The 27886-nt window shown below is 41.6% G+C and overlaps 1 protein-coding gene across 1 annotated transcript; it reads right to left on the reverse strand.

Moving 5' to 3' along the window:
• Nucleotides 1-440: 440 nt before the first annotated feature.
• On the reverse strand, nt 441-27679 carry ppp1r14bb (protein phosphatase 1, regulatory (inhibitor) subunit 14Bb). Its single transcript, XM_069672621.1, has 4 exons — nt 27013-27679; nt 3712-3795; nt 3586-3618; nt 441-3491 (listed from the first exon to the last, which is right to left on the reverse strand). Exons 1-4 carry the CDS (start codon nt 27211-27213, stop codon nt 3423-3425), a joined length of 387 nt encoding a protein of 128 aa, XP_069528722.1. The 5' UTR covers nt 27214-27679; the 3' UTR covers nt 441-3422.
• Nucleotides 27680-27886: the final 207 nt, after the last annotated feature.

Below are 27886 nucleotides of genomic sequence, written 5' to 3' on the forward strand. Positions count from 1 at the left end.
TTCGGCAATAAACCACTAGATGGCACTAAAGTAATGCAAAATAGCAGGTGAACCATGCAAATGATGACGCTGGAATACATAGCCTATCATTTGGACAATAGGCCTTTTCATGGCAGACATTTTGGCATGCCAATGCAGGGAAATTACAGGTGGAACTAACATTAATTATGTCTGCTTTCCAATTTCTCATATTGCGTAGGCTAGTCAGTGACATGACAGTTTATGGAACATCATCGTTCTATGTTTAATTTCACCTGTGCTTTAATGTACTGCAACAGGTGAAAATGTTATAAGGGTTACTGATTTTTTTTTTCCAAGTTAATATTTAATTGAAAGAGGATGCTTTGTCATATTACACTCAAGCTTATAAAGTATTGTGTAATCATATAAAAGGCTCTCTGAAGCAAAGAACTGACAAACCCGAAAACAAAGACAGTACGTCCATTTTACATGTTTTTATTAAAGTTGCATAAAAGTGTAACAAAATTGGGCAAAAACAAGACCTGTTGTTGATATTGCTACATTTGTTTGTTGGTTTGATCTGATCCTTGTCCAAAAAACACCTACATTCCTCTAATCCGTACAGTTTAGCTCTTGTATTTAGCCTCAATGATAATAATCGGTATATATATTTTTTGCAATTTTCCCCAACAGTAAAAAAACAGACTTCTCAATAACAGTCTAAGAAGGTATAATCCAAACTTGGATTTAGAAATGAAAATCCACTCAAATGCAGCTACTGATTGAGCCTGCCAACAACCCCACTGATCCGAATGTCTCCAAAAAATGCAGACAGTGCTTGGTTTGGAAACTGCACAAGGAAGGCAAAAGCAATCGCACCAAAATGTATCTGAATGGATTTTAGTTCATCAACATATGAATCCAAGGCCTGGCATCGAGAAGTGTCATGATCACAATAAAAACAGACCAGTATTCAAATGGTAAATGTAAAGAACATTGTTTTATCTAAACAAAATCACTGTATCAAGGCCTACGTATTAAACACTCACTTCTAAAAAACAAAAAACAAAGAGAATCTCATTTTGTTTTTCAAAAAGAAAAAAGAAAAGAAAAGGAACGACAGGAGATCCAAGACTCTCCATGTGCCGCAGTTCTGCTCAGTAACACACGTTTTAGCAGTCTGTGTTACCGCTTTAAAAATGAATGTCTCACGTTTATTTGGTTTGTGTAACATAAATAATACCTAAGGCAACATCTGTTTTTTTTTTAAAAAAAAAGGAAAGGAAACTGGAGAAAGGATAGAGGGAGGTTGACATAAGGATGAAAAGGGGGCGGGAGGGGGAGGAGGAGAGAGGAGGATGCCAGGGAGAAATGACAGAGCAGCAAGATGAAATGGGCCAGTGTGTGTGTGTTGGCTTTGAGAGTGAAAGAGACGGACGGTGAAGGTCTGCTGTCACCGCAGGTGTTAGCGCTTGGCCACAGGAATCACAGCAAATGTTACCGCTTCCCTGATTGGCTGAGGGGCTTCCGTCTCCGATCTGATTGGCTCAGGATCAGAAACAGATGGCTTATTCTTGGTGATGATTGGCAGCTGCAGCGGGGAAACACACAAACGTTGTGACAGCTATGGACCTGTCTCTCGCTCTCTCTCTCAGTGTATGTGTGTGTGCGTGCACATCTGTGTGAGAGGCAGCTGTATTTGCTAATGTGTTTCCGTTTCATCCACCCCAAGGGTGGCCTGTGTGTATGTGTGAGTGAGAGAGAAAGAAAAAAGGGTGAATGCATCTAGACAGCTTCAATGTAAAACAGTGGCCTCCCTCCCTCCCTCCATCGCTCCCATTCAGACGTCTCATTGGTGGGTCTGCTGACAGGCAGAGGACAGCACACAGTCTCCACACCAACAGAGACATTTTCAGAGTTTCCATGTACGTGCGACCTCTCTGAACTGGCATGGTGGATGAAGTAATTGCAAAGGTTTAAGGAGAGATAGTGAGAAAGAGACAGAGAGAGGGGGGATGATACAAAGAAAAAAACAAGGCAGCTTTGTTAGGGTCCCCCTGTCGGACTGTCAGTGTGTTTGTGACAAAAGAAAAACAAGAAAACAAAACAGGAACCAGTCCTATACTTAAAATCTAATTCTTCGTACAGAACAGCAGAATATACAGGCCAGAAAAAACACTCCTATTATGGATGTTGCTGTACATTATGTAGCAACATACACACGTAGCTTTTAGCAACACACAGACGTACATATGTATGTGCAGGCTGGACAGCAGTGGCTTCTTAAGAGCCTCTCTTATGACTGCACCACGCATTTAAGGGGTAAAAAACTTATTTTTTCTCCACAAGAATTCAAATTCTATTCCAGCACACCCGACCTAAGAGAACCTACTTCTACTCTAGCCTCAAAAGAAGGTTTTTTTTCTATAATTAGCTGGACCGTATGACCACCACAGCCAACCAGTGACTTTTTAAGGGTTTCACCGCTATTTCAAGGGATCACATTTTCCCCTTGTTGGACTAAAGATATACCATACATTATTGTTTGTGGTCAGAGGTCCAGATTTCCTTCCCGAAATGACATAGTGCAGATTTTTCAACAGATACACACACAAGAAAAGACAGTCTTTAAATGCACCACTGTAGCAAATGCCTCTGATTACGGGGTGGGGTGGGGGGGGAGATCTCAAAAGACTGCATGGACCCCCACACAAGTTTAAAATAAAAAAAACTAGAGTCAAGTAAATGTCCCTGCGCCCGCAAACTCATTAGAAAACATCAAAAGAATCCTGGTTGGTAACTGGATCATATACAAGTTTAAACCCCCTAAAAATAACAAAATAAGGAGCCTCATTGGTTGAGACATTAGCGATGATTAGGCCCTGCTTCGATCTGATTGGCTGCTTCCTCCTTGCAGACTCTCTTGTTCCTCTTTCCACACTCAACCGCTCCACTCTCAGTAATTATGGGGCTCATCTCATCTCCTCTTCTCTTCTCTTCCTCCTCAGACAGATGGAGGCTGGAATGAGAGAGGGTGTGAGGAAGAAAGAGCTTGATGAAGAGGAGTAAAACCAAACAAAGGGAGAAGGAGGAGCAGGAGCGAAAAAGAAGAAGGAAAGAGTGCCTGGATTTAGACCGATAAAATGCTTGTTGTAATCCTAAACTCTACTTTTCTTCTTTGCTGATGCTTTTTAAGTAGGAAGTCTGACAAGCAACAAGGAAGTTCACTAAAACTACAAAATAAAAGCATTTTATGGGGCTGAATCCAGGAAACAAAACAGAAAGGGGTTTAGGAGAGAGGGTGTAAGAAGAAGAAGTTTTTCAAGAAGATCTCCACTGGAGGAAATCTGACTTCAAAATAAAAGCATGAAAAGTGCAGAAGGAAGACGAGAGGTGAGGGCTAAGGTGGAAAGGGAGGATGTAGGGGAGCAGGAGGAGGAGGAGGAAGAGGAGGGGCGCCATCATTTCTTCTGAGGCGTGGAGAGCTTCTGCATCCCTCGGATCTTGTCGAGCAACTCTGAGATGAAGTCCTACGGGGAGACAGGAGGGACAAAACACATGAGGGGACTCAGAAACCAAAACATCCACAGAGCATAGATATGGGTCGGAGCAGCAAACTCTTACCTCAGTAGGTTTAAAACAGTCAACCAGCAGGTCCTATAAAACAATTAAAAACAGAGTGAATAAATGTTTTGTCTTTAGCATCTGTGTCCTTTCATGCTTTGACTCAAGTCTATTTTTGTATCCTACCTTGACCCTGGCTGCCCGCTCAACGTCACTGGGCATATCCAGTAGCTCATCCACATCTATCTCCAGCTCTGGGATGGCCTCCTCCTATGAAAGCACATAACAAGAGGAGACAAGAGGGTTTGGTTAACACACACATTTCTGAATCTCTTTTCATCGACATAGGGACTAAGAATAGAGGGGTGATGAGCGTTTATTTCCATGACTGTGTTGATGTTATGTAGTTGTCTGAAAATAGATCAGCAGAGACACTTCTGTCTCTCTGCACAACGTGGTGCAGCACAATGATCAGCCCCGTCTGAACACTAGAGGGCAGTGTCTTTCCATCGCATCACATGTGGTGTGGGAAAAAGAGGAGAGACAAAGAAACAGGAAAGTAGGAGGATGTTTTATAAGATATTTTTACTGGTTTAATGCAGAACAATAAAAATGTAAATTTACATGTAAAATATTTGTTATATATGTAAATGCTTGCTCTCAGGCCTCAACAGCAAAGTCATCACACACAGTGCATCATGGCACATGACCCCTCAATTCATCCTTCACACTGCTTCCATCAGGTCGCAGATACAGGGCTCTGGCCTGTAAAAGGGCCCGCTATGGCAGCAGTTTTGTTCCCTCTGTCACAGCATCATTAAACAACACCACCTGATAACTGAAGGGAGGGAAAGTGCGGTTATGTGTAGGCTAGATGTGTCGTGTCGTTATGTTCCTTTTGTTCGGGTATGTATTAGGGGTAGGAATCACACGTAACTCACGATACGATACAATGCGATATGATGCTTGACTCACAATAATGATAATATCACGATACAGCGATAATCGATATATTGCAAGACAATCATATAATGATACTAGGGATAGGCATTTGAAGGCATATCAATATTCTAATATTTAATGAAAAAAAAAGCGGATATCTGGTGAACCTCACTACATAAAAAGTGTAGCGCACTCATGATGTAGCCGAGTGGCAGACCTTTGTGGCGCACAGTGCTATTTTTCCACCCGACGCAGTCTGTCTCTGCTAACCTATTTAAGGGGAAGAATTGGTAAGATTGGCATTCCCAAGTCTCTGTTTGGAAGTATTTCTTTTGTCTATTAATGTTATAAATGGGCTTCCTGCATGCACATTCAAACCTCTGCAGATGATCCAGAACACAGCAGCACGACTGGTCTTCAATCAACCCAATACGGCACATGTCACTCCACATGCCTGAAACGGGGTTAGTAAACAGTGAAGATGTTACGGCGGTTAGGTCTTTATTTTTCATTCAGTCTGTGTATCAAACTCGGCGCCGACAAATTTGGAATGATATTCGAGCACTGTTTGGATGGAGACGGTCGGAATTTGTAGCTGAGATGACAAGAAGTCACAGAAGTTACCGATGGAGGATAGCATCACGCCGGAAAGGGGGCGGAGATTAGCGTGTCGACACAGGTTTTGAGTTCCTATCAATGCCGATTGGAGCCGAGGCGATAATTACCCGGGTCTACTGCAGAGTCATTTGACCTGAGTCTGAATGCCGATTGTAACCTTTCCTACTAAGCAAAAAAGCCGAGTGTAAGCAGGTTTTAACAGGTTTTTTGACCAGTGGGAAAGCGGCTTTAGAGGTGATTGTACGTGGGATTTTTTGTTTGGGACAGAGCAAGGCTAGCTGTTTCCAGTCTTAAGCTAACAGGATGCTAGATGAGGCTTTGTACTTAGCATACAGACATGAGAGTGGTAGAAATCTTCTCATCTAACTAGGTCTGCTTAAACAATAGGTTATATGTGCAGTGCAAACACACCGTTGCAAAAAAGTGCAAAAATAGCATCAATTAATGAAAATGTGTGCATGCACTTTTCATTTCAGCGAAGCAATTATAGCCTGATACTGATAAGATGGCCTCTAATATGGAGTTTAAGAGCACACTTGCCTCCAGCTAAGAGATATACAGCTTATTAAATAAATCAAAGTAAAAAACGGAGTTCTTTCTTCCCCTTTTCCACCACACCTTCTCCCTAAATCACTCCTTTTCTCTCTGATTAATCTGTCCCTGCATAAAAAGTGGTTTAATAGTCTCTTTGCCTTTCTCTGTTTCTCCATCTGTCTCACTCAAGCACACTAGCTCAGTGTGTTTTATCAAAGCGGTTCACCACTGGCAACATCACACACACACACACTCGTACAAACACTCGTTTCCCCTCTTTTGCCGCTCAATTGCTACCCTATATTCATGTCATTCTCTAGGAATCTCTCCCTCACTCTCGTCCTCCCCCTCGGTTAGAGTTGCCCACACCAGCTGTCTCTGCACCTGCCCAACTGCCCCCTAACCCAACTCTCTCTCTCTCTCTCTCACACACACGCACACGCACACGCACAGACAGACAGGCCCAGCATGCTCTGTGTGCACGTTCATATGTCACATTAAATGGTCGTTTCATGTAAAAAGTGCTCAACATCACACACTTCCTCTCTGTAACACACACCTCACAAACACATGGATTAAAGAATTAAAAAACGGGCATTAATAAGTCTGAGCTGGATGAAGGGAGTGTGCGTATGTGTGTGTCTGCTGGTGTGTGTGTAAGGATTTAATTCTTGGCAGGACAGCCTGTGTGTGTGAGATAGAGACTGGAGGTGACAGACAGACTTACTGTCAGCAGAGTAAAAAAAAAAATGTGAGCACACACACACGGACACACATAACAGTCGATATACAGACATGCTGTAAGCAGGAAAGCAGACAAAAGTGTGCAAAAAAGTCTGACACACACAGAGACACACATAAGCTGATATTCTTACTGAATTTCAAAATAAAAGCTCTGAAAGACAGATATAAAGATGAGCGTACACTCAAACACACACATGCTACAACCGCAGACATATTCAGACATACTGTATAGACTCACACACATTCGTAAACACACACACAGGCAGTGAAGTCCGACACAAAGACTGATCTGCACAACATGTGGGCTCCATGTGCAGCAACATGCAGTAAAAAGAGAAGTGTGAAAAGACTAGAGGACAAAGGAAACGCTTTTTTAAGGCAGCATTTTGTAATTAAAAGCCAAAAATCACTAATCAAATTCTAATTATACAGCATCTGATTTCTTCTTTGTACCTCTGTAATATAACCTGAAAGAATAGTGGATAAACATTGACTTCCGTTAATACAGCTCACTTAAAAACAATCTGGCAAACTGTTCAAACCTGCGTGGGGGGAGGGGAACGCCCAGAGGAAGGAAGGTAAAAGGTTAAGGAGCATATCGAAAAGAGGGAGCGAACCGAGAGGGGGAGACGAGAGGAGCGAGGGAGCGATGTTGAGAAAAGGCCGGAAGACAGGCTTCAGAGAAGAGACACAAAGAAAGCAGGGAATCACGAGGGAGGATTTCCAAAACAATCCAGCAGACTGACTTACTGAACCAGTCTGATGTCTGCAGGGGTTTTTACTGTTGGCTGCAGATGTGCTCTTGACTGAAAGGTGGATACAAGATATTGGCACACACAGCAGGATTCTAAACAAAGCAGAGCACTGTGGAACAATTGAAAGGGGTGTGCAGGTAAAGGACGGTAAATCTGCTTTATCCTGGATCAGGAATTATTTCAGTTCTTCAGAATTAAATCTGCAGTTTTGGGTTTGATTCAATGAACAAGTCAAAGAGGAAATTATCATGAAACATGTAGAAGTCATAGATCAGTACAACTCCAGGAAGTGTATGGGACAAATGGCATTCATTTAACCATCACAGATCACTACATTGACTGACTGCGAATATCAATGGACGAAAGCAAACATTACGATGCTAGCAAAGACTGTAACGCAAAACAGCTAGCAAAATATCAGCTATAAGATTTTTCCCATTTTCCCATAAGTTAAAGGGGGGTATTATGCTCATTTCAAGCTTAATATTTCACTATGTGATACCTGTAGAGTAGTTTAGCATAATTTACAGTTAAAAAAAATGCCTGAAATGACTCTGTCATCAGCTCTGTCCCTTTAAGAAACCCCGCCCCTACAAGCACAAGACATTCTTAACCAAGTGAAAAACATTTCCAAGGCAGACTGAGCTGCTGGGTGGATGTGTCCTTAAACTGCGCCAGGGGCAGGAAGTTCTGCTGTGTCTCGGGCAGATGCCCAAATTAGAATTCCTCCACTTTGTGACATCACAAAGTGAAGCGTCCGGAGAAGTCTGTTTGAAAGTAAGCGTTCACAGCAGCCTGCAGACTTTTTTAGCAGGGGATTGCGCCAACATACTTTTACCTACAGATTTGAAACTTCACGCACGTTAAGTATGGGCATCCAACATTGTGTATATGTCTTAAAAAGTGACACAGCATAATACCCCCTCTTTAAAGCAAATAAAATTTAAACAGAAAACAAAAATAAAGCAGTTTCATGCTCTTCTTCAGTTCTTTTTTGGTACTGGGTATCGGCAAATACTTAAGTCTAGGTATCAGAATTTGTATCTGGAAGGTTACAATAGTTACAAAAAGCATTTTTCAAAACCATGTGTGAACTCTGCACTGTTTTTAAATCAGCACTTTTAATTGTAATGACAAGCTGAGGAAGTGTAAATATAGCTGCATATTACCTGCATAAAGTCTATTTTATTGCCTCTTAGTTGGTCACCTTTGTGTGGGTTTCAATGCTAGCTTGACTCAATCTGAGCCACCAGCTCATCTGAAAATCAAACAGATACTGTTAACTAGCATACAAAACCCATTTTACTCTGACTAGTCTTTAAATTTAATTACTCTCTTCCTGACAAGCTTCTAAATATGATTAACACGCCACCACAATGAGGGACGGGGAGACTGTCTCTGTCTGTCTGGAGGCTGCCTGCAGAACAGAGCAGAATGAGATGTGACAGTATGAGAGCGAATTCGTGCTCATACGTCGGTAGGTCGTAGTACTGTTACTCTCACAGCGGGCTCTTTAGCAAATGCAGGCTTGGACAGATCAAATGCCAGATACATCTCCCTCACTGGAATAACATAAGCTACACACACAAGTAGGTCAGTGTCCTCATAGTACAACAAAAAGGCTAACATGGCTACTGTAAAAACGCCTGGAAAGGGAAGTGATGCAGTCAGGGTTACACCAGGGAACGAGTTAAACTCTTTCAACCTTTTTTTTTTTTTTTTTCTAATTTTAGTCTAACTTGATTTCACTATGCAGATATAAAAAGAAAAAAAGTGGTGCGAGTTTAAAATCTGAGAAATCCCCAACAGCCACCAAATGACAAATTATGATATTAAATATATATACATAGACACAGTCCTAATGAAATTGAAACATAGGCCCATGTTAAATGTAATATGGTGGATATGAGCCAAAGCCTTATCGCTGTGGGATGCAGCATGTGTAAGTAGGTCACAGAGGCCACCTACATGGATTACACAGCATGTCTTCTGTTGATAACACACTACAGAAGTGACTCCTGTGATATGATCGATGTGAAGTGTAGGTGTGTGTGAGTAAGAGAGCTAATGTAGAATATGGATAATGAGTGATAAATAGCCACTTTTGCTTTTTAGCCGCCTCAGATACAAGGCAGGATAAAAATAGTCAGACTTCAGGATGGCCGACCGCCATTTTTTTTTGCTACAAAGACAATGTTTTGGCTGGTTGCAAGGGGGGAAGTCAGGAAGGAGGAAGTTGGAGACTGAGGGAAGTGATGGCTGGAGAAGCAGGATGGAGGAAGAAGTAGGAAAAGTAGGCCGCGTGGCCGCGACAATGCCGCCATTCACTCCAATTTCCCTGTTCGTGCACTTGTTTTGACTGAATAAACTCCACTCCTTCATACGTCATTTGTTCCTCTTTTATGTTACATCTTTTCTCTGAATAGTTGTGGAGAGACATGTGATCTGCATGTTACGTGGAACACATTTCACACTGCCTCACTGCCTTTCCTTTTCACTTCTGTCTCTATTGAGGTCAGTCCCAGCAGGGAAGTGTTTTTATATGTGTGTTTGCTTTACAGAGTGGGTGAGTGTTTATGTGTGGGTACCATTAAAACTATTACCCTCGGCTGGTTGACTTAGCACTATGACACAGGTACAAAGTATGTGTGTATGCTAACTATGACAAGTTACAGACTCGCACATCCACTCTGCACAGGCATAGGTAAGATGGTCTTACTGTTAGTGTGTGTTCTGTTTTTCCCAGCTGAGCTGAACATAGCATCCATGCTGCTATTTTACTGCTCAGTGTTAAAGCTCCTGTGACGAACTTTCGGTTTTTGACGTTTTTGTTGACCTCTGTGGACAAAGTCGTACCGCCTATCTCTGCTGATTTTGTCCTATACAAGCTTAAAGGTATAATCTCAAACTTTATCATTTAAATAAATGTCTTTTAAGTCACTATCTATCCCTGAATGAGTTAACCCCGTGATTGAGCCTATGGCCCACTGATGAAAGCCTTTGCATTTGCAGTAAATAGTATTTTTCATGGACTGGGTGTCCAATCCAAATCACAAGTGGCGCACAGTTAGTGACGCATTTTCCATCACCCAGCAGTGGTTGGTCTGTCAGAGAGGGTAGGCAGAGCTAAGTGTCTGCACTTCTGGTTTCTGGAAGCATTGTGAGTAAACGGTGATCTACAATGGCTGAACAAACAAAGAAAAAAAATCGATGACGACGTGGTATTTTGGTGAAATAACCCTTTAAAATGAGTACAAGTACTCGTACACAGTGTAGTATTTTGCTGGAATAACCCTTTAAAACCATAAATACTCTGACATAAAGAATTTGGGAAGAATAAACCTTTGTTACTGTAAGTACTTTCACAGAAAGAAGTCAGTTTTTGGTGGAATAAACCTTTTGTGGACATCCGATTCCGTAGGTGGCGCTCCTGGGTCTTAGAAATGCGGCCCCAGGTCTGCGTCATCCAATTCGGCAGGTGGCGCTGTCGCGAAAAAACTAGGGTCCGAGAAATGTGGTCCTAAAAACTGCAGCCTCCGGTATTGCAGGAACATACAATTTGGTTAAATTGGAAAGTGTGCTCCCATAATTACCAATTATCGCCAGTGGGTGGCGGTCAAGATTTCAAGATTTTATCTTTAAATAGGCATGTTTGCCAATTTTCAACCTCAGTCCTATCATGCCATCATGGGGAGCTAATGCAATTATGGTAGGAAAAAAAATTGAGTCTTTGGAGGATGCTATCAGCTTTTCCAATGGGCCCTGGAAAACCTCCGCCAGACTACGTAAAACCAGCCATCTGGCTTTAAAAGGTAGGTAGGTCTTGTAGGTCTAATAGAGTCATCAGAATTAATTTCAGTCTGTTTCATAACCAATGAAAAACTCCTCACAGGAGCTTTAAGTTGGTTGGATAGTTGGTCAACAGCTAATATAAGAGGAGTATGACTTTAATCAAGAAAGAGGATGAATAAATTGAATCGAGAACAAGGATCGTGCTTTAATCATCCTCGCCCAGTGTTACAAATCAAAAGGCCTGAGACATGCAAACACTTAAAGCTCAGCGCTTGTAATTAATTGTGTAATGGGATTATTGGTGCATCACAGACAGACAGAACACTGACTCATCCATTGAGGTTTGCTGAAGGACAGAGTGAGATAAACAAGTGTGGGTAAAGGGTCGACGTCGGTTGAGAGAAAAGAACATTGTGATGAAATATTTGGAAGTTGCCCGGGTCTGATAACATCTAAAAACAGAAAGGAGAAGAAGCTGTAAACCAGCAGACAATTCGTCTTGTGATGCTTACTTATAAGCTAATATAAAAAGTGTGGTCTTGTGTAACTGAGAAAAATACATTGCTCAAGTTCAGAAAGGAGGTGGCTTAAGGATGAAACAGTTTCTGCAGAGATCCTTATCATATTCGATGCAGAGAAGCGTTTTTACTAGTCAGTGCAACTCCCAACGTCTCACAGATGAGCAGATAAGCTCACATTGGAATTCAAAAACACTCTCCGTTTGCATGTACAGGCCTGTTTATTAATAAACAGATTGACTGAGCCAGAAAAAACTGGAGCCAACACCAAATGTGGGAGTGAGACATTCACTTTCAACATTCAAACATACAGTTACCAGACCTACACGTTTAAAATAACACCAAAAAAATGATTGTAAAAGGTCTTGTGACTGATCTGCTCATTTGATGAACACATACACAAAGAGTGTGAGCAGTGGAAAAACACCAGGCTTGAACCTCCTTCCTGTCATGCTCCCCCTGTGTCTCTTAATCTTTGATGCCCTTCCTCTCTGGTTGGCGTGACCGCCTCATATATGTCACCCTCAGTGTGTCTGTAATAGGGCACTTTATAGTGATAGGGCCACCTTGCTGGGGGCATGATACCACTTATGAGAGAATATGAGGGATGGGGAGTCACAGAGGGGTCAACGTGGGTGCAGGGATTAGGGATGCATTGTGTCACTCATCGCTTGCTGCTTTCAATCTTCTCTATGTCCCCTGCTGTCTCACATGGTGGCTTATCAGGACTCTGCTCTCCAACACCTTTTTTTCTTCCCCCCCCCCCCCACAATCACAGGAAAAAGTGTGACCCCAGGAAGTAGGCTTTTTAAAAAGTTTGTAATATGCTCTGAAAGGGTTAAAAACATCAGAGCGTCCAGCTACTTCCTGTCTGGGCACGTGACCTTGGGAGATCGTGGGGGAGGGGAGGTGGAATGATATCTGTGGGAAGTAGATGGCTGAGTGTGTGAGAGAGAATGTGTGTGAGTGAACAGAAACACTTTAAGAATGCAGATTTGACTGATGGAAATTAGTATTACTAGTGTGTGTGAGTGCCTGTGTGTGTGTGTGTGTGGTTGATCTTCGTCTCTACTGCTTATCTAATCAGTTGGATGAACTTCCTCCCAGGAAGAAAATGATGTCCTGTTTTGGATGATAGGAAAACAGAACGAAAGAGCCGCAGGCAAAACAGCTGCCGTGAACTCCTCTTTATAACCCATGTACAGCCAGAATACAGCATTTAATTTACTGTTTTATCAGCCATATTTGTTTTTCTCTTACACTTTGTATTAAGGATTTAAACAGCAAAGATTAACCGTGTTCTTTCTTCCCACTCATGAAGGAAAATGTACTTAATTCTTTCCAAAAAAACAACATATATTTCTACATCTCTGTGGAAGTAGCGCCACACGTGGCTCCTTTATGTTTCTGTTCTATTAAAGGAGAAGTTTGGTATTTTTAAACCTGGGTCGCAACAAAATCCCCTGAGGCAACTGCGCCTGATCAAAGTACGTCCACTAAAAGTGCTTGTTTTTGCCACTGACATGCTCAGATTGTTACTCAAGGTGTCCCTCCAAATATCCCTACAAAGATCGTCGTATTTTTAAAGAGTAAGATTCTTTTTGTGTAGCCAAAACAGAAGTCTCACTCAAGGAGACTCGCTGTGAAATCTCACAGCTGGTGAGGTGTTACCGGAACTGGACGGTGGTTCAAATGCCTCATCTTCATCGTCGATCAGGTAAATATTCAGCCATGGCTTTTGAAATATATTCTTGCTGGCAGTAAACGAATCCTCTCTCCAACTTTAACTCACGCTTCCACCATCCTGTTCAGGTAACATCTCAGCACCCGTGGGACATCTACTGGACCGATTCCAAAAGTTTTTATTCCTATGAGTCATTTCAACAACCAAATTTGTAAAAAAAAAAAAAACATAGGGCCCATGTTTAAAAATACCAAACTTCTCCTTTAAAATAACGTCCTAAAACAACATATACCCCTCCTTCAGCACTTCCTACCACAGCCTCCATATGTTTCGCCTCTCCAGCCCTGTCAGCCTTCCTGCTATCTCGCTGCAGATAAAACGCAAACGGCCCTGTCATGTAAAGTAAAAGGAAACAGAGCCTCCAGAGTGCGCAGCTTGTGATGTGGGCATGCTATTGTGTCCCAGTGCTGTGTGGGTTGTGTCAGAGTTATTGCAGGAGAAAGCCAATGCAAACAGGCTCCGAGTGCAGAGAACATATCTTCTTATGATGCCAGGAAACATTTAGCACTGTAATTAGGACGCTAGCAGAGCAGTTTTGGTGGTTGTTACACTGTAATTATGGGACAATAACAAATATAGCAGTAGTAGCGTTGAAAGACAGTTTAAAAAATGATATCTGGGAACGACTTCCAGAAGCTACAGTAACTGATACGGATTGGTCAGGTTGCACACACACATAAAACATACACACATTGTTCAAAAAATCTATTTGGAAAGTTAAAATGAATGTCACCCAACCTTGACCCCTCCAAAAAAGCTGCCCATAGTCATAGCAGCCCTCACTACGGTTGAACGATTCACACATCGGCTTGTTTGGTCTGAATCAACGGTTCAGTGGTTTCTGGTGTTGAGTGGACATGTCTGTGCTGCAGCCTCTCCCGGGGGAAAACACTCTGCTGGTCCCTCAGAGTCACAACTAGCCTCGGGAAGACTTGTACTGGCAAACGCCTCGTGCTGCCGGGGCTGGAGCTCTGCTGCTGGATGCCGCTGACTAACTGATACATGGGGGCAACAGTACGACACAGCTGCTGCCCAGTGTCACCCTGGTTTCAGGAGCATTTTTCATCTAACTGAGATCTAATACTAAAGAAAAAATCTGCTATTGTTTTTTTAATTTAATCATTGCCCATTTGCTAACATTTAACTAGAGACTGTATATCAGATGTGGGCCAAGTGCAGAAGTGTCTTAAGCATGCATTTTTTCAAATGGCCAAAAGGGGATGACTTTAAAGGGGGGGTATTACGCTAATTTCAAGCGTCATATTTCACTCTGTGATACCTGTGGAGTAGCTTAGCATAATTTGCAGTTAAAAAAACTCATCATTTTTCTCACACTGGTGTTCTGTGCAGGCCCTCATACAGCCTCTGCCTGAAACGACTCAGTCGGCTCTGTCCCTTTAAAAAACTCTGCCCCTACAAGTCCACTTTCTTCTGATTGGCCAGCTATTTAATTGTTGCAAATAGAAGTTGGATTGTATGGAACCAGAAGAGTTTTTGAACTTAGTTTCAAGTGTTCTTCAATAAAGGATGATGGTCTGTAAATTGTCACCCCATTTGGATCAAAATAGACTATAAAGATGGGTATGCTTTAGTGCGTGGCTACCTGTGATGGACATCTCTACCACGCCAACCTGTAAAATTAAGTAGAGACGTAGCAATGGGTATCCATGCTGTCGTTCACATATGGTCACTTCTAAATGGTAAAATGGTAAATGGACTGTACTTATATGGCGCTTTTCTAGTCCTCTGACCACTCAAAGCTGCTTTTACACTACATGTCACATTTGCTCATGCATACACTGATGGCAATGACCTAAGTGCCAATTTCCAATCTAGGCATTCATACCGAATGGCTATGCCGCCAGGAGCAATGGGTTTCAGTGTCTTGCCCAAGGACACTTCAACATGTGACTGAAACTACTACTAGCTTAATCGACAGGTGATCCAAGGAAATGCTGTGCAGTTGCAGCAGAGGAACAAGAGTTTAGCACCAAAGATGGGATGAAACTGTAAGAAACATTTCATCAAAGTCTTGTACAGTTATAAAAATAAAACTAGGTTAGCTAGCTAGGTCAGAAAATCAAAACTGGCATTTGTTGAGTCACAGAAGATGTACAAACAACATTTGACTGCTGGCAGCTTTAACCTTTGCTTTCAATTTTCATGCAGCTTTAATGATTTGCATAGAACTACGTTACCCTGCTTCTATCTGTCGCCCTCTCTCTCTCACACACACACACACACACACACGATGAATATCCATCTCTCTCGTCAGCCCACTCTAATTACAAAATCCTCCGTGCATCCATCTGAAATATATGAACCAGACAGCATCACGAGTGCCTTCTCTCTCCACCTCCACTCTCCAGCTCTTCTTCATGACTCTGTCGTTTCTGCAGCCAGAGCAGAGGATTGACAGGAGAAGATCAAACTCATACACACAGGCTGATATCGATGTTTGCCCATGTGTGTGTGCACCTTGCAAACACTGGGAAAAGTAGCCTGAGGTGTTCTAACACATTGATTTTTCCCTCTATTCCATCAATCGCTAATTAGCATGAGAGCTAACGCTCAAAAGTAAAAAGAAATGCTTACAGAAAAGAGAGCAAGAAGACGACACACACAAACACACGCGCATCGGTACTACAAACCAGAAGAGTCATTTCCACTACAATTGGACTGAGAGACGAGATTACGTGCAGATTAAAGTAAGAATGCATACAAACAAGGATTATAGCAGATTAGCATTATGTCATTCTTGGCAAGTACTACTAACCATTCATTGCTCAGTTGCCATCCCTTTCACAGAAATGCTTATTAATTTTCCTGGAAGTTTCAGCAGGAGTGGAGTTTGGCGATCCCTCAAGGTCAATAAGATTCCAACTCAAAACATTTTCCATTCATTTTTACCCACTCTGCCACAGAGACTTTCAGCGTGTTTGTGGAGCCATTGTAACTCATTCTGCTGGCATTGAGATGTAATTAGTGTGGATTTCAAAAGGGATTAGAGTGGATTATAAATCTTTTATGCACACAGACCATTAACACAACCTCTGACTTCTCTAACACAGGCAAGATATTGGGTAATCTATCAAACAATTGCTGAATAATAATAGTGCTTTAAGGTATCCTTTACTTAGAAAATAAAATTCTGATGGAAACATAAAAATGCATGTAGTAGGGCTGCTCAATAAATCGTTTCACCATCGCAATTGCAATGTGCGCATGTGCAACAGTGACATCACAGGATGTGCGATTGTGAGGCAACCTGCAACACGTCAAGCTGCTACTTTATTATTGCTCAGTGCAAAAGGACTACTTGCCATTTGATCCTTAAAGACATAATCTCGAAGATCTCAGTTTGGTTCACTTTGGCGGCTCCTTCTGGCAATAAACATTAATTGCGTGAGTACACTTCTTACACATCCAGACATCTACGGTTGGCTCTGGTTGTAACGGTCATGTCGATGGGATGATCAAGGCAGGCTTTAGTTATGCATGGCGGCTATTCAGTGTGAGTGTTTCCGTGATCAGCGGCACCTCGTCCCGGTGCCCATTAACGCTGTGTGGCTTCATAAACTTGACAGTTCACAGAGCAGACGTGTTTTCTTTTAGCAGCTTCACCTGCAGAGCACACACAGCGTGAGCTTGTGTGTGTCGACAGGAAGTAGGAGACGGTGAGCTCATCACGCTAATTACACGTACATTTGCACATTTTTAGAAAATGAAAGATGACACATTGAGCAACTGCAACCCACAAGTTTGTTTGTGTTTATTTTTATAAGGAACGTGATGTTTCACCTCAACTTGCTCTACTTTTTCATGCGAGTGTCAGTGTGCCTCTACCCTTAGTTACTATATATATCATTAGCATGTTAAAGTTTAAATATGAATCTCTATTAAAGCTGTAGCCTTCACTTTAACCAACCAATGACTCATTCTTTACTAGTTTGTCTTTAATCTTTATTCAGCTAGAAGGATGGTGTTTTAACATTCTGCTTGTCAGCATTAATGTTTTACACTTAAAGTTAAATTCATGTTCAAAATACATGACAATGGTTGTCAGAAGTTGGTTATGTTCGTCCTGACATGATCACACATTCATTTATTCAGCTGCCAGGCAATTCATTGATTCTCCTCTGAGGTTTGTTCAGTAGCGCAGGATAAAACAGTCCTGAAGGGTTTTGTAGCAACTCTAAGTAGATCAAAGTGATAATCCACATGAAATAAAATCCTCTGTGGGTTGAACAGTGGCTGCCAAGGAAGTTTCTCTGGATATTTTGGTCACTTTTTCTGTGCCTGTAACACTGATCAGTCAGTCACCTTGTTTCTGTTCCATAATAAAGTCTGAAAACTTGTGTTTTTTGGTTATACAACACTGAAACAATTACTAACGAATTCCAATATTGTGAGAGGGACTGTGAGTGTAGAGAGAGCCTGACTCCCTGATGAATCAGTAACTTTTTAATTCCTGTCACTCAGACTCTTTGCCCAAATATGGTCGGTTGTTCCTTCCAGCTCTGCGATAAAATGCAAATTGCAGAAGTAAACTTGGTTTTAAAGTGAAAACCATACAATTTACGTTTACAAAAAAAATCATAAGGCGCACATCTGTCTAGAGTATATGCATATATAGGAATATATATAGGAATATAACTAGACTTTGATATATTTCAATATATGACAGAAGTGATTGATTGTCTGCCCATCTGTCCACATTCCGTCCGTCCATTTCCTCCTCTTGCCCTCGACAGCACAAGAATCTTGGCACAAGACTTCTTCTACACTGTGATACCATGAAAGCTAAAATTAGGTGTCACAGTGATGACATCATGGAGGATACATGAAGCCAACATGGCACTTGTAGTCTAACCTCTTTAACGTTGTCTGTCTGTCTGCTTGAGACTGACGTCAGGTCAGGCTGGTCACTGTCAGTGCTCACACAGCGCCACAGCTCTGAACAGTCTGTTCCTGCAAAAATATCCAGCCGCTCATTTATTACTTCCTGCTGAAAGCGACGACTATTTCATATTAAAAATCACAACTTCAACATCATCCATCAACAACTTTAAATATACTGCATTATAGGGACTACATTGTGCCTACCTCCTGCACAGTCAGCCAACAAAAAGTACAAAAAACACATTACACACGAACAACCAGACACAGTAAATAAAGCCACACTGGCATATGCTTCCCTGCAGTTAACCATCAGCTGAACTGTCTGCTCTAATGCATCTCCTGGGACAAAAATACCCTCCTGAGTGGATATGTGTTACCTCACTCAACCTGCAGGCGGTTGGCGTTCGTTGCAAAGAGACTTCATGATGATAATGACTCCTTACAAATGATGCATGCGAGCTGCTGCCAACGCTAGTAGCAAACTTTCGGACAGTGGTTATGTCAGTTTGATTGTTTAAATATGGTTGCAACATAAAGGCCAATAAAAATAATCAGCAAGACCTCATATTCATCCCTCATTTAAAACACCCCGGAGTCACAGATGGTAATAACACAGGCCTGAGTATCAAACTGCATCATTGTTATGCTTACTTTAAAAAGGCCCCTTAGGGGTGCTGGAGCTTCTGCAAAACAGCTATTAAAAGCATATGTGCAGTTTTAAAATCTAATTATTAAACAATAACCGTAAATATGTTATGACCAAGAAGAGCGCTTAGCTGAAACTAACTGTATAAAACATTACAATCAACGGAGCAAAGGGGTACTTGAATACATCATGGACATTATGTTTATGGAAGCATGAAATATTAAGAGCTTTAGTATTTTCTGGATGTCTATTAACAGAATATACACAACTGTTTATCAGGAAGATAGGATTGGATAGCTTTAAACTTTGTTTCACCAATTAGATTTGCTTCTCAGAATTGCTCGACTTGTGATCACTGAGCTGAAATGGTTTTCTTTAAACCTCTTAAACCTGGCTGACAGCCTGACTGTGTGTGACAATCAGAGGATGGAATGACAAGCTCATCTGGCTTAGCTAGTGCTGAAACATAATACTGAAGGGTTTGACAGGTAGGAAAGGTGTTAGGCAATCAGCAGGTAGCGGCCACACTGTCTGACACATAACAGAGCACGTTAGCTAACACAGAGCAAAATTAACTAAAGGTACCATGTGGAGTTTTCCTGTGAACAAAGTTATGTTCATACTGACTATTATTTAACAAAATCAGGGTGCATATTGACCCTAATAAAACACTGGAAACATTTAAAATGGGTAAATTGTTTTGATGTTTACATGCAAGTTTGATAGCTAGCAATCCTCATGTTTCATGTCTTTTGCTAGCCTGTTGCTATTTTTATGGAGAAGAGGATTTGTTTACTTATTCAACCTTTGTTTTACCAAGTAGACCATTGAGATTCAAATCTTTTTTTGTTTGTCATTTTTGGTTGCTCAAACAAACGGGAAAAGGGGACCCCATCTACAAAACATTGCTCTACCGCGGTATTTAGGGATGTCCCAATGAGCTTTTTTGGCCCTCGATCCCGATCCGATTTTTTTTTATACCAAGTATCTGGCGATACCGAGTCCCAATACGATACTTGTATTTGCCTAGATAATAGAGCTGCACCGTTTTTTTGTTTACAAAAGAAACCTAAAGTAAACAAATTAACTAAAAGATATCTTCAGTTTATTCCATTTAATTTAGTTCAGCTAGCATTGTCGTACAAAAAAAAAAAAACCCTGCCTCTACCATGGAGATGGGCTGGTTGCCTTTTCGCTCTCTCTGGGATTTTTATCCTTCCTTTTAAAGTCCAGAGTTTGTTGCTTTAGTGAATGCGCCATATTCTGTTGCATGTTTAGTTTTTAGATGTCGTACCAAAGTGCTAGTATTGAACGCAGCTCTACTAGTTTAAAATATTTCCTCACTGCTGACATTTTAGCCACGGGGTTGCAAATGCTAAGTTACTCGCGTGTTTGCGTTCTGCCGCAAATTGTGCTCAGTTTACGGCAGCTGACGTAAATGATCGGGGTGAGATGATCGGCTGAAATTGCCAATCTCAGATCAGTTAAAAAAATGCACAGATCGGCTCCGATCAATAGCCGAGATCGGGATCGGGACACCCCTAGCACTATTAGTGGCTAAAAACTCTGCAAGGAGCCTGTAAGTAATAAACTATTTGTTTGATTGTTTGTTTTTGGTTGCTCAACAAAACAGGGACCCCCTCTCCAAAACATTGCTCTATAGCACTACTGGTGGTCAAAAAGAGGTCTTCAGGGTGCCTTTAAGTAATAAACTGTTTATACCAAAATGTTCCAAGTGTGCATCTGGCTGTTATGTAACTGTTTCCAGGCATGTAGGCTTTATATAGGTGGTGAAACCAAGACTTGCATGTGCTTTTTCTTTGTGTAAATCAACAGGCAGTGCATTGATGTAAGTTGTTTTGGGGGAAAGTGGTGTTTAAATATTGTCCATTTTCCATCTACTGTTTAGGTTTTTTATACACTTCCTGAAACAACATGCATAAACATTCCCCTGAATGACTCACATCCCTCATTCTCTCTCTCATCCCTAGCTTTCTTCATCCATGCGGCCTTCTTTACTTCCTTCCGCTCTTACTCACACACTAACCAAAGCACATGCTCAGTTTCCCTCACTCAAATGATTCTTGGCTCTTATCTCTAACTTGGTTGATTTATTCACGATTATAAACCTCACATGGTCAGTCAGTAGGTCAGACTACAGTACACTGACTCAACCCCAAACACACACATACACTGTGTGTTCAACATGTAGAACCACATGCAACCTATTAACACGATGGTTTCGGTCCATGTCTGTCTGCGGATGGTGTGTGTGTGTGTTGGTATGGGGGGGGGGTTTACTGAGACACACTGGAGTCTTTCACTCCCGCTGTGTAACAACCACTCTTTGTAGTCACCCTCTTACGCACACGGAGTGAAACAGGGTAATGCTGATTGGTATTCAGACCTTTTAAGTCGAAGGTTAAAGCAAAAGTTGCCCAGCCTATGTATGTTAACATGCATGTGTGTGTGTGTGTGTGTGTGTGTCCTTTTACATTGTGCAGCCAGTAAAGGAGGCCAACTAAATCCATGACCTGCAAAGCTATGAAATTACAGCTGTTCCAACGACAAGGCTTCCCCTGCCACTTCTGTTTAAATAACCTCCATACACAGACATACAACACCGGGATGAATGAGTTGTTAGTGACCTGCCTGTAAACATCACTTCTGTAATTGTTTGTTGTTTGAGACCACAACAGACTGAGTGAAACATGAGACAGCATAAGTAAGAAAAAAATCCATTTAGAGACATGTGTTATTGTGAAAAAAAGTCATTTTGTTCTTTAAATGTGCCGTCAGAAGTCACTGGAGTGTTTCCTGTACCTCTGAGTGCTACTGCAGTTTAAAAGAGGACTTTAGTCACTACCATTATATAACTCCCTATCTACCCTTAAGTGTGTATAACAAGTAATAGCAGAGGACACATGTTACAAAAACACTTTCTCCCACTCTGACATCCCTGCCTACTCCTACTACTTTTTCCGTCTCCTCCTGCCATCCCCGCTAGCTTTTTTCTTTCTCTTCCCCCGTTTATTACATTCTTGCTCACCAATCCTGCCTCTGTTCTACTCGTATCACCATCTGTGTTTATGTGTGTGTGAGTGTGTGCGTGTGTGTGTGTGTGTGTGTGGCCACGTAGGACCCTGGAGTTTGGGGATTGTTCCGCCCACTCGCTCCACTGTTAACTCTGTAGCTACTGGTGAGCCAGAGCACCATACGGAGAAAACACAGCATACTGAGAGAAAATACTGTCTGACAAATTACATTTTAACAGCTAGTTACCATGGAAATAGTAACTTCAAGGCTGGAGTGAAATTAGATCTTTTTGTACTAGAAGTGGAGGTGTGGACTTGATGAGCGTAACCGACTCTTTACTATTCCATTTTCAAACTAACTTACTTTATATATAAAGCCAGAAATCGAGGCACAATGACAACAAAGAAAGTGTGCGCAATGAAACAATTAAAAAAACAGTCAATAATTTTGTTATGTCCCCAATAACCCGGCTGAAATCAAACACTTAATCAACTGCCAGTTGTGTGTTTATGTTTGTAAACAGACACAGTTTACAGTTTGGTTCGAAATATAAACTGTGGTAACGGTGGGAAAAATGGAATTTGAGGCTCTCCTGCAGTCACTCAGTAACAGTAGTTTTTCAAATGCACAGAGACATCTGATGAACTCAAGTAACTCGAGTAACCTTCGCTGACGCCATCCGTCATGCTCCAAATTAGTTCTAATGAATTGATTTTTAACTGGACGGTTTTTAACACAGTTAAACATTACAAAAACTTAAAGGTTTTTAATACATTTTAACTGTTACTTTAGATTTGTCAGGTCAACTTTGTTTTCGCTTTACGAATGGCAGAATCTGAGTATTACACCTTGTATTTCTTTCTAACAATTACACGTATATAAGGCCTACTTTGACTTATTTTACCATTTATCCAATAGCTATTGATTTAAATCATAGAACAATTCCTTCACATTTAGCTATCTTAAAGTAGAGGTGAAATGAAAAATGTCATTTTAATCCTTTTAGATCACATCCCCGGTAATATTGTGCATCTATTTGAAAATATAGGCCAAAAAAATACAGAAAATCATCATTTTTTCTTCCTGTAAAACATTGTAAAACAACTTCCTGTATTTTATTTTTTTTTCTTTTGTGTGTGTGTTTGTTTTTTGTATTTTGTGATATGGATCCCCCAGGGTCTGAAATAAAGAATAAAGTCAAAGTCAAAATATCACGTGTGGTTACGTAAGCTTGTACCGACCGATTTCAACCAATAATATCATGACATCCACCTGTCAATCAATCTGCAACATTTACCCGCAGAGTACCAAGAACGCTCGACCAGTTAGCTAGCTACTGCGCTGTGGAGAACGTCTGTCTACGCCCACTTCTCAACGATCAAATCCAATCCCTCTAATGATATGTCCCGCCTGCACGTCCTGTTTCACTCGGAAATACGTCATGATACGGAAGCTAGATACTCTCGAAATGCCGTTTCATCTAGACTTTAAGCCTTTATATGCAACTCTGAGAAACCAATTTCCTGTGCCCTTTACATTCCGTGCTCAACAATTCTTAAAGGCACAGTATGTAATTTCTGTTGCTAGGGGGATCTCAATCAAAACAATGGCAAAAGACTTTGTTGGATGACCTTGTGAAGTAGCATGGGATCATGGGAGTTGTGGTCTTTTTGTTGAAAAAAACAAAACAATCAATGCCCCTTTACCCAGGCAGAAAATGTTTTCACATACAGGATGCTGCGTTAAAGTTGTATTCACATTATGTTAAGTCTTCTTTAATTAATGTTATGTAATTATATTCTAATGAAACAGCCGCTAATAACATTAGCTAACTCCTCTCTGACATATCTTCTGGTGTTATAGATATATATAAAAATAAAGACTGTTAGTCTGTTTTTTTTAAACTATGATGCATCCAGAAACGTTAATCAATTAAGATACAGAGTGTCAGTCATGGCTAGCAGAGGAGTGGGAAAGTTATTATAAATATCCTTTAAAAAAAAAAAAAAAGATCCGATATGCGACTCAAAAATCAAACGTGAAATGCGAACTAGTTTTACCGCACTCTCAATCACAACACATGTCAAGTGATGTATTCAATCAAACCATCATCTTCTTATACACTCCACATACTATACTCCTCATTTACCTCACCCCCCCGACAACTGCAGATGTATCCCCATTTCGGGCACCCGAACAAAACCACGGATTGTTTCTTCAAACAAAATGTCACATTACCATCAACTGCAGGTATTCACTGAACCCTGCTATTATAATAACTGAATTGGTCTAATTATAACTTTTGCATTGAAAGACAATGAAACAGGGGCTTCTGGGAATGATGGAATTTGAAGAAGCTTTCTTTTACTAAATGGACACAATCTGTTTTTTTCCACTGCATGGTTAACCAACATAAACATTTAACAATCCTTGTTGCCATGGAATCATACGAAGGCTCTGCTCCTCACTATAGCAACTCTGACTGGTAGGCTGACTAAGTGGCTGGATGAGTATCTGACAAGCTGGCTGGCAAAAATGACTGGCTGACTGCTTGTAGCATGTTTAAAGGGATTATGTGAATGGGGAAGTAGCTCATTATGAATTCCCTGTTGAACAAACTGCATGTGGTTTTATTAATAGTCGAAAAATGCATCCAAGTAAGAAGAGAAATAAAGATAGCAAATAATGATGAGAAAATACAGATTAAGAAATGAGTCACAAGACAACAAGAGGAATAGAAAAAAAGGTAGAAAATCCAAGGCCACATGCTCCCTGTCTTTTGTCAGTGAACAGGGCTCTCCCAATATCCTCTCTGCTCCCTGACCGGCTCAAGCTGCCTCTCCAGTTACACTGTTTAGCAGCACGTGCTCCACATTTCCCCGTCTAAATGAGCCCAATGTGTCTCCATCAGTGAACGACTGTAAATTAATCTCTTTGTTGTCTAACAGCGTAGGCCGAGACGGGATCGGGACAATGAAAATGGGGAAACCACTGCAGATAAAAGCAGAAAACAGGCATCACCGTCAGTGGAGTTGATGGGAATGCCCAAAAAATGTGGCATGAATAATAAATCTGCCATTTAAATTGAGTAGAAACCTGCTTTCTGACAACGATACATCATAAAAGTCGTATTTCCACTGTGACACCTATATGTGCAGCTTTTTGGACTCTGCCCTGTTTGCTCAGTTAGAAAACAGACAATAAAGCATCAGTGCATTAAAGCATGCGTGGCTGAAAAACTGAGTGGATTAGTGAATGAAAGATGGATGGGTGAATGAATGACTGAATCTACACTGGGAGATATTAATCCTTGAAAACGTGCAGTGCCTGCTATCAATCACGGCCGTCCTGCGCAATAAGATAATTCGCATCCCAGAGAATGATTTACACTCACAAAAACACTGATCGCCTTCCAGTAATATATTAAAGTTCAACTAGGAAACAGCACTGAAAATGTTTTCTACTGAACTGATTTACTCTGCGGGGCTTGCATTGCATTTTAATCAATTATTGGCAGACAATCAAAACACATTGATTTCAAAATCCTCTCTAGGCCATTTAATCACCTCTGCTGGCCATGTGAGTCCCTGTAGTATCCCTGCTACTTTATTATCATCCACATCTCTTGCCATTAAAATCTCAATGAAATTAGAATGCAGCACAAACGCCAGATAGTATGAGAGGCATCAGTTACACTCATGTTTAACTTCTGTCTGCAATTATAGGTGGTTTTTTACAGTTAGATTGGATTTTGGACACTTTAGATGCGAGGACAGCCAGGCCTCCTGAAGAGCTTCTGTTGCTAATGGCCAACCTATCAGCAACAAGACAAACAATTCCATAATTGCAGCAATAGTTAGGCCATCCTTATGCATGTCTGTGTGCATCCTTTGAGGCTGAAGATGAGCACAAACTTCTGAGAAAGGGGATTGTGATGTTGCAGAGCATGTCTTGGGAAATCAGCGCAAGAAGCCAACCCCCCCTCTTTCTCTTCTACTCTGCAGCAACAAAAAAAAGTCAAACTTTTTATCCTCTATAGAGCAGCCTAACCTTGTGTGAGTATGTGTGATTTTGCCTCCAGGCTCTTGCACTTCTGACTCTTCTGTCAGTTAGCCTACCAGGAATTCTCCGAACCTGCTAAGTCGTTGTATTCCTCACGCTAGGAATAGAATGTGGGTCAATGCCAGCTCAGTAGAGTCGACATGAGCTTACCAACTACTGACGCCAGCAGCTACACCACAGCTGCCGCCAGGAAACATTGTGACTGACTGCATGGCTCTCCATGTGTCACCATGACCGAGGGTTTGATGTGTGATAGTGCAGAGGGACTGTTAAGTTAGCTAGCTACAACTGATAATTATGCACAAGCGTTACTACAGCTGGGGGGTTCTTTATGAGGGGCCCCCTGACAAGATTTGTGTCTGGACCCCCCAGCCAAACACATCAGTAACACCTCATTTGTCTCTTGGTTGCCCACATCACGCCTGCCTGATGAAAGTTTCTCCCTCACAAACATTTGGCTCTACTTAAAAGTTTGCAATTAGAAGAGATAAGAAAAGAGGGGACATCCAACAAGGATCCCAGCCAAAATAAACCAAACGCAACCAGAGAAAACTCTGTTTTTCACTTAATATCTGTATTGAATTCATTCTTTTAAATACTGATGCTAATTAACTATTTTAAACCTCCTTAGCAGGTCTCCAACTGCAGCCACACAATTTATTCAACCCCAAAAGTATGGCATAAGTGGTACAGTCCAGTCAGCCAATGATATTGAATTAAATTGATTCACAGGTGTGCTTTAAAACAGCGTCAGCCAATCAGAGCAGAGAGCACATGCTGTCTGTTTCATGATGAGGCTATAAAGCTTCTTCAGCTACATTTAGCAACCTGTGAGTGTGAGGCATAAGTTTAACCACAACACCCTGCCCTGTCTATCTAAAATGCCTGGCATGAGGTCTTTGTTTTATGCAACGTCCACACTCTTTGCTAGTTTCCCCTCCTCATTACCTCATCTACTTGCATGTGGCCCACATACTATATGCTATAGAACCAACGAGGCTAGGCCAAAAGCAGCGACAAAAGGCCTTTTAATGTTTCTTTATCAACAGTTTGCTTTGGGATGAGACAGACAGACAAGCTCCAGACCTGATAAACTGACTTATGGTTCTGTACCATGGAGCCCAATTACTTAAAAGAGCCACCTAATCAATATGTTCGATCGGTTTCATGGCCGGTTATTGTTAGGGTCTTTACCTCACAGTCGTAGAGGTCCGTTAGCTGGTCGATAATCCACTCCTCCAGGTTCAGTCTCTTCCTCAGTTCCTTACGATCGTATTTGACGGTTACTCGTCCTTGCTTCCGAACGGGTGTCTCCGGTTCCTCCGTGGTGCCGGCCGGCGTCTGAAAATATACCCGGGGTTGAGGGCTCGTCTCCGGGCTTGTTACAGCAGCCATGGTCGCTCGGTACGGGAAATAATTTTCGCCCCTGGAGGTGTGGAAGTGTGAAAGGGGCGACACAAAGAAGGCGAAGCGGTCTGTTGAAGTGCGGCTGTTCGCTTTTCCGCACTGAAAAATCCCGACTGATAAATGTGTGACTTGAAAGCCCCCGAAGAAGAAACAACGTTGGACCTGATGCTTTTGTTGTCCAAATTCGCTCAAAAGGACATTGGCAGTAGATAGCCGCTTCCGCAAAACAAACGGGACCGTCGGTACGATGAAACGTTAAGTGTAACCGGCTTATTGGGCTATTTACAGCATGCAAACTCTGCCTATACAAAAGAGAGGGCAGCAGTAGCAGTGCCGGCCTCAACTCTTCATTCAGTACAAAGAGAAATCACACGTCTCTCTCTCTCTCTCTCTCTCTCTCTCTCTCTCTCTCTCTCTCTCTCTCTCTCTCTCTCTCTCTCTCTCTCTCTCTCCTTTCCTCTGTCGCCACGAGAGCTGCGTGCGCGCGCTCTTACTGGACTCGAGCGCATCCGACGTAGCGCGACTGGGAACAAAAAAAAGAAAAAAGAACAAATGTTGACTTTTCTCTCCAACTTTGAAAACGAGTTCACTCCCCTTTTTGCTCGTTTCCTTCTCAAACACATTTACCCCACCCCCTCTTCCCTTAACTTTCACATGTGAC

The sequence above is a fragment of the Semicossyphus pulcher genome, unplaced genomic scaffold (genome assembly GCF_022749685.1).
Source record: "Semicossyphus pulcher isolate SPU_LCO1_2020_fin unplaced genomic scaffold, fSemPul1.0.p SCAF_21, whole genome shotgun sequence".
Lineage (NCBI taxonomy): Eukaryota > Metazoa > Chordata > Actinopteri > Labriformes > Labridae > Semicossyphus > Semicossyphus pulcher.

Bases quoted from the DNA above. Each gene is read 5' to 3' on its own strand.
- ppp1r14bb (XM_069672621.1), bottom strand. From the start codon at position 27,213: ATGGCTGCTGTAACAAGCCCGGAGACGAGCCCTCAACCCCGGGTATAT. The intron at 3,619-3,711 runs GTAGGATACAAA...ATTGTTTTATAG, and splicing joins AGCGGGCAGCCAGGGTCAAG to GACCTGCTGGTTGACTGTTT. The intron at 3,492-3,585 runs GTAAGAGTTTGC...GTCTCCCCGTAG, and splicing joins ACTGTTTTAAACCTACTGAG to GACTTCATCTCAGAGTTGCT.